General features: G+C 56.5%; 1 protein-coding gene across 1 annotated transcript; it reads left to right on the forward strand.

The window, feature by feature from the left end:
• Positions 1 to 804: 804 nt before the first annotated feature.
• Positions 805 to 10666, forward strand: LOC128072919 (uncharacterized). The gene is made up of 13 exons (XM_052667147.1): positions 805 to 962; positions 2875 to 2973; positions 3096 to 3143; positions 4902 to 4960; positions 5706 to 5770; positions 5842 to 5996; positions 7387 to 7464; positions 7802 to 7861; positions 8777 to 8845; positions 8980 to 9036; positions 9140 to 9238; positions 9494 to 9659; positions 9846 to 10666. The coding sequence occupies exons 6-13, from the start codon at positions 5861 to 5863 to the stop codon at positions 10486 to 10488; spliced, it is 1308 nt and encodes a 435-aa protein (XP_052523107.1). The 5' UTR covers positions 805 to 962; positions 2875 to 2973; positions 3096 to 3143; positions 4902 to 4960; positions 5706 to 5770; positions 5842 to 5860; the 3' UTR covers positions 10489 to 10666.
• The last annotated feature ends 2301 nt before the right edge of the window (positions 10667 to 12967 follow it).

The raw sequence follows: 12967 nt of genomic DNA on the forward strand, positions 1-12967 counted from the left end.
GCAGGCTGAGCCGCCCCAGCTCTCCCGGAATCCCACCCCAGCCATTTCCCACGCGCTGCCGAGGAGGGGAGGGGATGCGGGGGAGGAACAGGAGGCGCTCGCAGTGCTACGACACGGCCGGTTGCGCCGCCCCGTCCTTACCCGGCGGAGGGCACGGGGACGGGGCGACTCACCGGAGCTGCAGAAACGACCGCGGGCAGAAGCGCTGAGAAACGAACGGGAAACGTTTAATCGACGAACGCACAGAGCGGCAAACAGAGACACGACCGCGTTCCCAGCCGGCTCCCATCCGAACGGCGACTGCGGAGGACGGCTCGGTGCCGACCGGGGATGGACGGAGCCCCGCGCCGCCTTCCCCTGAGCGCCCGGCGTCCCCGAGGCACGGCGCGGGAGGCGGCAGGGACGCGGCGGGGACGGAGCTCCGCAGGCACCATCATGGTGGCCTCGCGGCTGCAGCCGCCATTGCCGGAGAGCCCGCGCTCAGCCCCGCCTCCGCCGCGCCGCTATTGGTCGTGCCGCAGAACGGGGTCCTTTCATTCCGCGGTCGCGCCGTTGTTGCGTCATCACCGCGCGTCCCGGATGGCCCCGGCCCGGCTGCCATCGCCGATGCCTGTCGCCGCGCGCCCCCTCCACCACCCGTCAGCACACGAGCTGCGGTTCTGGCGACGGCAGCAGGAACTCAGCGCAGCCCTGCAGAGGGCGGTCCGGTGGCACGGGAAGATGACGGCCGTGCAGTGCGAGTGCCTCCGCGGTGTCTGCAGCCCGCGAGGAGCTGAGCGGAGCTGGGGAGAGGAAGGGGTGAGAGTCCCGGGCGGGGACGCGCGATGGCAGCATCTGCGGCAGGATCGGCTGCTTCCTCCTCCTCCGCTCCTGTCGCCGCGCGCTGGTTTCCTTTAGAAGCACCCCGGAAGCCAGAGCCCACTGTCGCATCTGTGGGGTTCCACGGGATGCACAGACGCGGGGTAAGTTTAGCTTGGATATCAGGACGGTCTTCCGTACAGAAAGGGTTGTTAAGCGCTGGCATGGGCTGCCCAAGGAGGGGGTTGAGTCGCCGTCCCTGGGTGCGTTTAAAAACCGTCTGGATGCGGTGCTCAGGGCCGTGATTGAGAGGAGGGAGCAGCCTGGACGGAGCGGTCCCTGAGAGCAGCCCTGCAGAGCCGGACCTGGGGGTCTTGATGGATGAAAAGCTGCACATGAGCCAGCAGTGTGCTGCTGCAGCTGGGAAAGCAAGTGGGATCGTGGGCTGCATCGGAAGAGGGGTGGCCAGCAGGGACAGGGAGGTGATCGTCCCCTTCTGCTCTGCTCTTGTGAGGCCCCATCTGCAGCACTGCATCTGCACATCCAGGTCTGGAGCCCCCAGTACAAGAAAGACAGGGAGCTGTTGGAGAGGGTCCAGAGGAGAGACACAAAGATGATCAGGGGGCTGCAGCACCTCCCCTGCGAGGACAGGCTGAGGGAGCTGGGCTTGTTCAGCATGGAGAAAAGAAGGCTGCGGGGTGACCTCATGGCAGCCTTTCAGTACCTAAAGGGAGCCTACAAACAGGAGGGGAGTCAGCTCTTGGAAAGGGGTGATAACAGCAGGACAAGGGGAAATGGTCTGAAATTGAGGGAGGGAAGATTGAGGTTGGATGTCAGGGGGAAGTTCTTTACGGAGAGAGTGGTGAGGTGCTGGAACAGCTGCTCAGAGAGGCTGTGGATGCCCCGTCCCTTGAGGTGTTCAAGGCCAGGCTGGATGGGGCCCTGGGCAGCCTGGTCTGGTATTGAATGTGGAGGTTGGTGGCCCTGTGTGTGGCAGGGGGCTGGAGATTCGTGATCCTTGGGTCCCTTGCAGAGCCTGTCCATGCTGTGTTTCTGTGAGGGCGGTCAGAGTTAGGGTGTGTTTAGGTCGTGGTTGGAATGGATGATCTTGAAGGTCTTTTCCAACCTGAGTGATGCTGTGATTCTGCGGGGACGCTGTGTGTGGGACTGCTGTTCAATGCAGAGCACCAGCACAGGGCAGGCCTGGGGACTGGGCTGATGGGGATGGAGAGGGCAGTGTGCGGCCGTGGGCTCCTCAGGTGGTCCCAGGAAACATCTCCACGTGTCTGCAGCTGTGTGGAGGTGTGCGCGTCTCCTGCTGTACCAGAGATGGAGGGGATGGCGCTGACTGAGGGCAGGGACTGGAGCAGCACAAAGGAGCCGTGAGGCGGCCGCAGTCAGTTTGGCTGCAGCACAGACAGGTGGCCCTGCTTTGGGTTTGGCAGTGTGGAGAAATGTTCTCCATGTAGTTGTGCCCCTGTGGCTTCTTTCTGATGTGCCTGGGAAGTCCCACTGGAATAGGCTGCAGGCAGAGGCCTGATACAACATCACTTGTGTGGGTGGAGTGTTACTATCTCCGTGTTCATCTATTATGTTTGTTTGTTTCATTTCAGCTCTATGGTGCCAATCTGCCTTTGCTGAATCCTTTCCTTGTGGCCTCAGGCAACAATCAAGGGGTCTCAAGTTTCAGTGCTGAGCAAAAAGTGCAGGCACTCAGGGAGGCCATGAAGGGCTTTGGGAAGTTGATCTCCTTCCCTCCACGGGCCAACTTTTATTTTTGCCCCAGCACACGAATGGCTACACCACAAATGGTGGTTTGTTAGAGGGAAGCGCAGCTGCTTGCATTGCTCTGCTGCACAACTGCCCTAAAAATCGTTGGGCAGTGGAAGCAGAAGTGCCCTTCATGTCCCAAAATGCAGCTGCTCTGGTGGTGTGGTCCTGGCAGCTTTGTGTGCACAGATGGAGTCCTGGGGCTGTTGAGAGCCGGCTGTGTAGGGGCCTGGAGGTGGCACAAGAGCAGAGGGCACTTTGATTCCTGCGCAGGCAGCCTGACCAGCTTCCATTTGTTTCTTGCAGGCACGGATGAAGATGCCGTCATCGAGATCTTGACCAAACTCAATGTTTGCCAACGTCAGCGCGTTCTGATCACCTCCAAGAGCACTCCTGGCAGGGCAGGTGCTCTGCAGAGATGTGAACGTGGTTGTGTCACTTGGTGAAAAGCGAAAGACGACCCGGCCTCCACCAGAGAAAGGTCAGCAGAGACTTTACCTGACCAAGGTCGTTTTGTTTCTGTTCAGTTCAGAGCAGCTGTCGATGCGAGGAGGGTTGGAGCCTGAAGAGAAGCGGTGAGCAGCTCAGTTCCTTCTGTCCTCCAAGGCCGTGCCTCTGCCAACTGCTTTCTCCTCTCCTGGCCGTCCAGGATTTGATTGATGACTTGAAGTCGGAGCTGAGTGGGAATTCTGAGAGGGGATCATTGGGACGAGGACTGCCAGCACCATGTATGGCATGCAGAACTAAGGAGGGCGGTGAAGGCTTGGAAGTCTTCCTTTCGTATGGCTTAAGTTCTGGCCAAGGACTTCCTGCTTTGCTGTGCACGTCTTCTTATGGATTAAACTCCTAAGGAAACCTGGTTGCACGTCACGAGCAGTTGCTGGTATCTGAAACCTTGCCTTGGCGATTCCCTAGGGAGCAGGAACAGATGAAGGTCGCTGATGGAAACTGTGGCTTCTCCCAGCAATGAAGAGATTCGTTGCTTTGATGAGAACTGCAAGCTTCGTAAGCAGAGCAAAAGGCCAGGCCTTGTCCTGCTGCCTGACATCAGTGTGTGTGTGCAGGCAGATGTGAAGAGGGGAGTTTCTAGGTGTGACAAACTGGCCAACCTGGGAGTTGCCGTTTGTGCAGAGAGAAGCTAGACTGGAATTTCACCAGGAACTGAACTGGTGTAAGTGAAATGGGGAGGAGCATTCTGTCTGTCTGTCGGGGGACGTGTGGCTCTCTTGCCAGTTTCTTGCTGTCTGCGCTTCTTAATTGGAGGCTGCAGCACTGGTGATGATGGCTGGAGCGCTGCAGTGATGCTGAGAGCTCTGGGCCCAGTTCTGCACTTAGCGGGTTATGGCTGGCAAATGTTGTGGGCAGCACCCAGGTGGTGGCCCTGCTCATAACAGATGCTGTGTGTGTGTTCTTGTGACCGCCATTGGGGTAGAAGGGAGAGGAGCTAAAAACTTGATTGGCAGCACAAAGCAGCAGGACTTGAAAATGGTAATAGCTGTGCTAGGCCAATTAGCAAGACTGTTAGCAATGAAAAGGAATTATTTCTGTGGGAGGATCCTGATGTAGCTGACAGTGCTGCAGGAATGATAGAATGTTCATGCAGTACATGAGGAGCTCGTTGTTGCAAAGTGGTCCTTTGAATCTCTCTGGCTTTCTGCCATGGATTCTTCCCCCTGGTTTTTGATGGTACAGAGGCACTGCTGACAAGGACATAACAGACAGCGTTAAATCTGAGATGTCAGGAGACCTGGAAGGTGCTTTGCTGGCTGTGGGTGAGCGCCCTGCTTTCAAACCTTCTCTGCAAAGCAATGAAATGATGAGAGGTGCTGTGTCTGCCCTCAGCGGCTGTCACGCGGTTTCAGGAGGCAGTCGTGGTTTGTCTTTGTTTGTGAGCACAAAGTCAGGCTGGGTGGGACTTGGAGCGCCCTGGTGTAGAGGGAGGTGTCCCTGCCTACTGCAGGGGGGTTGGAACCCAATGATCTTAGGCGTCCCCTCCAAACCAAACCACTCTATGACTCTGTGCTTCACAGTCAGGTGAGAAAGCTTTGTGCTTTATGGCACGGTGTGCTTGGCCAAAGGGAGCTTTGGCAGCAGAGGTTTGCTGTCAGGAGACATGAAGGCCTTTGTGCAAATCCTGCTGTGCTGCTGCGCTGCCAGGCACAGAGACATCAGCTCACAGCACATCACTGACTGCATGCCTGCACTGCAGCTGCTGTTTGTTCACCTGGAGTTGCATCTTGACAGAAGAAACAGCAGCACCAAGGAATTGCTGCAGCGGTGTGGAAACCGCTGCTTTTACTGGCCTTAATCCTCTTGTTCTTGTCTCATTACAGTCAGGCGCGTGCGAAACGAGCCTGCGTGCTTTGCTGGAAGGCTGTGTAAATCCACGAAGGTAAACAGATTGTGGAGTAAGATTGCTTGCTTCTTTCTTGCATTTCCGTGCTCGAGTCAGCCAGCAGCACCTTGGCAGTCATGCAGCAGTCCGGAAACTGGCAGTTCCAGGACAGATCAGGCTTTTCTGCACATCAGGGTAACAGCCATACTCAGGAGTCAGCTGCTGCTCATGGATCGCTCCGTGAATGCAAAAATGCTGTCATGAAGAGCAGCTCCTGCACAGGACCGGGCCCTGAGCCCTTTGTGTCTGCAGGTGATTCTCCAGCAGTTTTGTGTTGGCTGCACGTGGCTGCTTTGCTTTCCGGGGCCTGGGAGCAGGCGACAGCACTGCGATCAGAGCGATGGTGTCCCGCTCCGAGATGGATGTGCTGGATATCAGAAGAGAACTCCTGACCATAGGAAGTCTCTCTACACCTTCACGAAGGTAAACTTGTCGATGTTGGACACAAACAGTGGGATTTTCTGAGTGCCTTTAAGGACTGATCCCCCCTTGACACCTGTTGGGTATTTTAGAGCAGCTGGGATGAAGCAGACCTTACAAAAACGTACTGAAAATGCTCCTGAATATTGCTGAATTGCCTAGGATACGAACGCTGCAAAAAGAAATCTGTCTTAAGGAGAATTTTACTTGAGTAAAATGTAAGAATTATTCATCTTCCTTTTGTTTCTTTTCTCAGTTACTCAGTTTGTTCTGACCTTCTCTCTTCCTCTCCTCTCCTTCCTTTCTTTCTACCTTCTCGCAGGGTGGGACCCTACAGGTGCTGGCCATCAGACCCCCCACCCCAAAGCGTCCGGCTGCCAGCAGTGGGTGAATTCACTGGGACTTTGGGGATGGGAGGTGCTAACCAGAGAGTCTTCAGTTTCCACTCCTCAATTCAGGCTTGGAAGCACGCTAAAAATGGGAAATAGATCTGGTGTAGGAAGGGGATGTCCTCAGCCAAGGTCCTGGGAAACTGGAGGAGAACGGATGAAACTGCAGATGTACCAACAAACAGGAAAGCACACGGCGCTTGACTTGGAGGGTTTGTGGGAAGGTCAGCCTCCCTGAGTTTATATTTCAGCCATCGTCCTCCATACTGGAGAGGCTTTACCTGCTTGGCGTGCTTAATTGCAGCACATTGCACGCGTGTGGATAACTTGTGCTATAGCATCCTTGATCCAGACCCCATTTCCATGTTGCATCTCTTAATGTCCCGCGGTGTCACAGGTGCACCGAACTGCAAATAACTCCCTCGTGGTGTTACTGTAAAAGTTTGCCAAGTGAAGCTATGGATGCTTCATCCCTGGAGCTGTTCAAGGCCAGGCTGGGCAGCATCACCCAGGGAGTGGCATCCCTGCCCAGGGCATCGGGGTTGAGCTTCTAGGTTCTGTACCATCCCTTCCATCCCAACCCATTCCGCTGTTCTGCGTTCCTGTGATGCAATCCCCCACCCTGGTGCAGTGCATCACAGTGGGAGCTGCCAGCGGGGAGCCTCCGCCTGGCATCACAGAGCCGTGAGGTCGCGATGCCCCGTGCTCTGCTGTGCTGAGCTCACAGTGCCTGGCTGTGACGCCGTGCCGCAGGCATCGCTCTGTGCGACTCACTGTGGCTGTAGCGGCGGTGGTGGAAGCATGGTGCGAGTGTGGGGGGCCATGGCCTCTGCCCGCCTTGTCTTCCTCTTCCTCCTGATGGCCGTGTGTTTCTGGGAGACCTGCGCTGCTCCGTGGCGAGCACTGGGAGCAGGTGGGTGGGCAGAGACGGGACCAAACCTGGGCAGCGCTGGGGGCAAGAAGTCAGGCTGCGTCCCCACGGCCCTGTGCCGCTCTTCCCTGGGGCTGCCTTCCGGGGGAGTGTGGGGGTGTTGGGCAGGGGGTGATGAGCAGCACCGCAGGAGCCGGGCAGGAGCCCGTGGCAGCGCTGCTCCCCAGGCCTGGCTCCAGCATGCTGGGCCGTGGCTCTGCTCCTCGCTGGCTGGAGCACAGCCTTCATCCTGGGAGGGAGGCGTCCTGGGGAGAGCTCAGAAGATGCGTGCTGGGAGACGTGTGAGCGTTTTCTGCCCCAGCCTTGTGGTACGCCCCATCGATGACTCCCAGTTTCAAACACAGCCCCGGCCCACAGCTCAGAGGAGGAGACAGATGTGCTTTCCTCCAGGGCTTCAGGGCAGCCTTCCTTTGTGTGCATCAGAGCCCTCCCGGTAAGAAAGCCCCGAGGGGCTGCATCTTCTTCCTTGCAGTCTGTGAGGGATGCGGCACGTGGCCTGGAGGGAGCCTTGTATGCCCTGCCAGGTGCCAGCCTGCAGCTCATCCTGGCCGCTCTGCAGCTTTGGAAATCGGGACCCGAGTCCTTCTGCCAGCCCGTCCCACAACCCACCCACATCCAGTTACTGTGGGGGAAGGAGATCACGCCGTGCAGTGGGACCTTCTCTCATCTGTTCTTGATTGTAGATGATGAGCTCGGTGCTCTGTATCTGGATGATCGCCTGGATCCACATTTCATGCCTGTGCCCGAGGGACAGCCCAGAGGTAAGTTGTGTCTGTTTCCTTGAAGGCAGAAACATTCATGCCCTCATAGTTTACTCAGGTGCAATTTTACTTAGGATCCTCTCAAGGTCTTCCAAGTCTGTGCCTTGAAGGGCTTGCACAGATGAACCTTGAGTGTTTCTTTGCTGGGAGAGCTGCCACATTTGGGTGGGAAGGTCTCCGCTGCCCCTCTTCAGCTGAGAGAGCCCAGAGCTTCGTATTTGGGCCGTGCCATTCCCTGACCCACCACCAGACCTCACAGGTCTGCCAGTGTTACAAAGGAGGCCCCCGCGTGCACTGGAAGCTCTCCTCACCTGTGTGACCACACTTGTGCCTGCAGGCCCTGCTGGCGAATCAGCGGAACGGGATCCTGTCCGTGAGCCTGAGGGGAATGCTGGAGGTAAGTCACCAGGCTTCGTTCCCTTGATATTTGTTCATGTGTGGCTGGGAGAGTTCAGCAAGGCTTCTGCTTTTCACCGGCCAGTGGGTTCTTCTCCGTGGGAAGCATGGGGGGTTGTTGTTTCCTGGGTGCTCTGCGCTCTCGGCGTCGTGTTGGCTTTGCCTCTGTATCTCAGAGGTCTCGCAGTGAGACAAATGGAAGCAGCTGAATGCTGTTCTGGGAGGTCTCTGAGAATTGTGTCCCGTGGCCTGGATGAAGTATTTGTAAAGCTGTGGAATACCAGCCGTCAGGTCACCGGGCCTCTGCAGCTTTGGAACTTTTGCCCCATGCCATTAATTGAGCCCCTTCCATCACCGCAGGTCAGTAAGGAACAGAGGTGGGCACATGCCATGGAACGTCTCTCAGCTGCCCTGGATTCCAGCCGTGTCTCCAGGCAGCGGCTACCAAAGCCCAGCTTCAATCCGGTCCCTGAGACGCGGGGCGATCCCCCAGCTGAGTCCCTGAGAGGTTTTAGTTTTCATTCAGGTTTTAATTTTCTTTCCTGCTTCCTCTGTGGAAGAGAAGGGAAGATACGGGTCAGGCTGTGTGCAGAGTGCAGTGCCTGCCTTGCAAAGCCGTCTTTGCTGGCCGCTCCAGCCCTGAGCTGCTCCCGGTGCCTTGTGCAGAGCCAGCGGCACCACGCAGTCGAGCTGAGGGCTGAGCTCCAGGAGGGCGTTCCTCTGGGCAGCCCCGCGCGGTGCAAGTTCTGTACAATCGTGGTGCCCCTGCACGTACCTGGGAACTGCTCCCGAGGTGCTCCTGTGTGGAAGGGAGAGAGCAGTGTCACGAAGGAATCCCCTGCTTTAATTGCATCCCGCGTCGTTCCGATTGGGAGGATGCTTAATTAGAGCTGCTCTGTGCTGCGTTTGTTTGCAGATGTGAGTGGAGGAGGTGATCTAGCTTCCCCTCTGAGCTCCGAGACTGAAAGCCGGGCGCACGGCATGGGTAAGTCACGGCTCTGTAACTCCTTGGAGAGCTCTCACTGCCCGCTTCGTGCCACTTCATGGCACTGCTTCCCCCGTGCGCTCCGCTGTTCAGCGATGCTGCTGTGCACGACTGAAACTTTTCGTGGGTTGCAGAAGTGCCCCAGGGAGGGCTTTGCTCAGTCGCTGGTTCGTTCCTGCGCTGGAGCCCAGGTGGATGCCCAGGGGTGGTGGTTTGTTTTACTGCTGGCGCTGACTCAGCAGTGGTCTTCAAAACCTCGTGCTCGTGGCATTGAACTTCATGCGTTCCGTGCAGGTCTGGAAAGGGGAAAGGATGAATCGGAAAGAGGAAAATTCTCTGAGGAGTCTTACCTTCCAAAAGAACTGCTGAGGGGAACGGAAGCGGCAGTTCATGGTGGGTGTACTTCAGTCTGTTCGCTGTGAGACTCGGGAAGCTGAGCTCTGATGTCCGTGTGCAGCCTGCACAGCAGCAGGGCATTGCTCAGAGCCGTGCTGCAGCGGTGTCCCACGTGCCAGAGAAGCCTGTGTGATGCTGCTCACCTCTCACCGCTCCCGGTTCCCAGAGGGCTGTGAGCTTTGTCCTTTTGGGAACGAAGCCTCCCGACGGTGAGGAGGTGAAGGTAAGGTGGGACGTTGTTGTTTCTTCCAGGGATGAACGCAGGGAAGCAGCAAAGGATGCAGGGAAGCACAAAGGCTGCTGCTGGCAGATCTGCGCGGCAGCGCCACGCGGCAGTGGTGGTGCTGTTCTCAGCTGTGCTGCTGTCTGCGCTGCTGCTGGCCTGCGTTGCTGCGTCATGGCCGTGGAAGAAATGCCTGTGAGTTGTCTTTCTCCCCCAAACACTTCGTTGCTGCATTTGGCAATGAAGCATTTGTGGTGCCGGGATCCTGGGCAGCCGGATCAGCTGCTGGCAGCAAGCTGCCAGGATTTATGTTGCAAGGTCTTCTAAGTTTGCCCTTATTTCCTGTCAGTGAGTAGTGCTTTCTGAAACTCATTTTCACAGTGTGTTCAAGGGGGGAGAGAGAGCAGCAGAGCGAGCTCATCCTGACACCGACTGGGAGCGAGTTCCAAGTGGAGATGAAGGGAGAGCGGAGCTGGGAGAGGCAACGAGCGAGATCCTTGCCCAAGCAAACAAGAACCTCAGCGATAGTTCCAGTCCGTTCCGTTCTGCCATCCCAGAGGCCAGAGATCTTCAAACTCACCTGAAAGACCTGGAGCGTGAACTCCAAGCCATGAAAGGGGTCCATGGGGGCAGTGGTGAGTGCTGCTTCCTGTCAGAGGACGGCCCTGAAAGTGAGAGCGGAGGATCAGCAGCAGAGCGTTTGTCCTTCACCCTCCGTTCCCCGGGACGAGTATCACCAGTAGTTCGAAGGCTCTTAGCTCGCCACAGCTACGATCCTTTTGAGGGTCCTAATGAGGACCCAGAAAGCGAGCTTCCTCTGACCGCCGGGCAGCACGTTTATGTCTTTGGAGACGTGGATGAGGACGGCTGGTTTCTGGGAGAGCTGACGGATGGCACGAGAGGGCTGGTCCCTTCCAGCCTGGTGACGGAGGTTTCAGATGATGAGCTGGACACAACGATGCCTCCCGAGCTCTGTGGTCTCCTGCTGGACACGGATGATTGTGTCGATGCAAAGAGTCCATAATGCAGCAACATCCTGTGGCGATTCTTGCCTCACTCCATCTGCAAGACGACCCCCTGCTCCACTTGACTTGAGTGAAGTGTGAGCAGGATGTGGATGAGCTCCTCCTGGTTCGATCTGAGATGACTGGCAGTGCGACTGCATGGTGTTATTCTATATTAAAAAATACTTTAAAAACTAACTAACAACACTGTTCTTTTCGAGGATACATTGAGGTGATACATTTTCTAGCTGAGATTTTGCAGTGAGTCTTGAAGCAGGTTTGAACTGGTAGAAGTTGGCCGCGTTTGCATTCTGTTTTTCATATTTCCTTGCTGATCAGAGTCAAGGTGCCGTGCATCCCTTCCCCGCCTCTGGTTGCCCCCCTTCACCGTGAAGAGGAGCAAGAGCTTCTGGCACAGAAGTACGTCTGTGTGCAAGGCTTAAACTTCACGCGTCTTCCTTCTTCTCTGCTCGGTAAAGCTCGGCGTTGGGCTCCTTTGGAGTCTGAGTGCTGGTTTCTGGGGCAGTCCTTAGCTGGAGGCTGGAGTGCCTCAATCAGCTGTGGCGGTGCAACTCCCACGCCCCACGTCCTCCCCCTTCTGCCAGGCCTCTCAGTGCTTGGTGCACTGGGACAAAAGGTGCAGGACCAGTACGTGAAGGTGCTCCTCTGTGCCTCTCCCCTGCTGGCCTCCGTGTAGCCAATGGCAGTGAATAGGAGCCTTAGGGGGTGCCTGGATTGGCCCTGCCTTCTGCCTCGTGTCCCATTGCCCGGGGCCAATCCTGGGGTCAGTCGTCTCCTGGCAGCCCGTCTGGACACAAATCCCGGCCCCGTGTGGAGTGGTTTGGAATTTGTGAGTTCAGCAAGTTCTCAGCTTTGTGCAACTGCTGGAAAGAACCAGGTTTTGCCCTCCAAGGGGGCCGGAAAAGTATCCGGCAGATCTCCATCATCTCAGACCCTGCAGTTAGAGGTTCTTAGTGAGTGTTAATGCTTATCAATACCCGAGGGCAGGTGGGAGGAACGTGGATGAAGCCAGGCTCTTCAGTGGTGTGCAGCGGTGGGACAGCGAGCAGCGGCCTAGAACTTGAACTCGGAAGTTCTTGCTCTTCTTCCATCCACCTCCTTCCTCACTTATCTGTTTTAATGATACGTGTTTGTTTCACAGCAGTAGGTGCTGAGAGTTTCCCTGTCCACATTTGCTTTGCGTGTTTGCGTGTACGTTCACCTATGAGAGTATCTGCTCTCCCATGGTTTGGTATGGGATGTCCCGTCAGCAAGTGAGTGTGAATCTCGTCATCTGCAAATCTATCATCAGGTCCCTATTTCATTTTTCACCTATTTCTTAAAATGCTGCTAAGCAGAACCGAGCAAAATAGATTTGCCATTTCCTGCAATGCCAAATTAGCAGAGATGGCAGGATGATGAGCAAAGCCGCCGAATGCTTGCAAAAACGTGATGTCCAAACAAAGCCTGTGTTCCCTGAGGTTTCAGCTTATGGCTACTGACATAAGCAGGAAGAGGTAGGAAAGCAGTTGGCCGATGCTGGAGGTTCAACCGGATGGGAAAGGTAGAGGTATAATCTGCCAAATGTTGGCTGGAAGTGTGTCTGAAACCTGCCTGCAAGGAGAGGGGAAAACTAAAGCATGAAATACAGGATTGACAAGAAGAGATCAGTGGGTGTAATGCACTGAGCTGCTGTTATCGTTGAGGATGGAGCAGCTGCAAAATCTGCTTCAAGAGTTTCATGGCCCCGAGTTGGCTGGAAGCGTGGATCTGCCTGGGGGCAGCGAGGCCCTGCAGAGGGATCTGGACAGGCTGGATGGCTGGGCTGAACCAATGGGCTGAGGCTCAACAGGACCAAATGCAGGGTCCTGAACTTTGGCCACAACAACCATTCCAACAGCAAGTCCATCCCAGCGCCATTCCTGGTTCAAGCATCCCTCGTTGCCACGCAGCACCGCAGCAGCCAAGCTCCAGTCCCTTTCCCAGTGTCAGTAAGATCAGTTTGTTCTCTTCTCATCCGCTGAGAGGAACAGAAGCTTCCTGCCCCCCAAGGCTTGTGACAGGTATTTCCCTAGAGCAGCATTCATGTCCTTCTTCCGGCCCCTTTTGCCATTTCCAGCTCTCCAAATTGAGACGTACGGCTGCAGCCCACCCCAGGGCTTCTTTGGGGCAGCTCTGCGGCACCCCATCCCAAGGAGCAGATGCCTTTTCCCCACACACCATTGGTTCTATGGCCACATGGGGTGAGGACACAGGGTCGTGGGTCACGTGGAGGTGGGGTGGGGGCAGGGATCCCAGAGCTCTTGGACAACGTGGCGTTTGGTCGCAGCCTGATGGGGGCAGGCGGGGTCACAGGGTCATGTGGGGGTATGGCTCACACAGGGCTGTGGGTCTCGTGCAGCCATGGGGTCACGCACACCCAGGGTTCTGTGGTCATCTTGGGGTACGGCTCACGGAGAGTTACGGCTCAGCACCCAGCCTTTGGGCCACAGGGACCCC

Source organism: Tympanuchus pallidicinctus, unplaced genomic scaffold, assembly GCF_026119805.1.
Source record: "Tympanuchus pallidicinctus isolate F22 unplaced genomic scaffold, pur_lepc_1.0 scaffold73, whole genome shotgun sequence".
Taxonomy (NCBI): domain Eukaryota; kingdom Metazoa; phylum Chordata; class Aves; order Galliformes; family Phasianidae; genus Tympanuchus; species Tympanuchus pallidicinctus.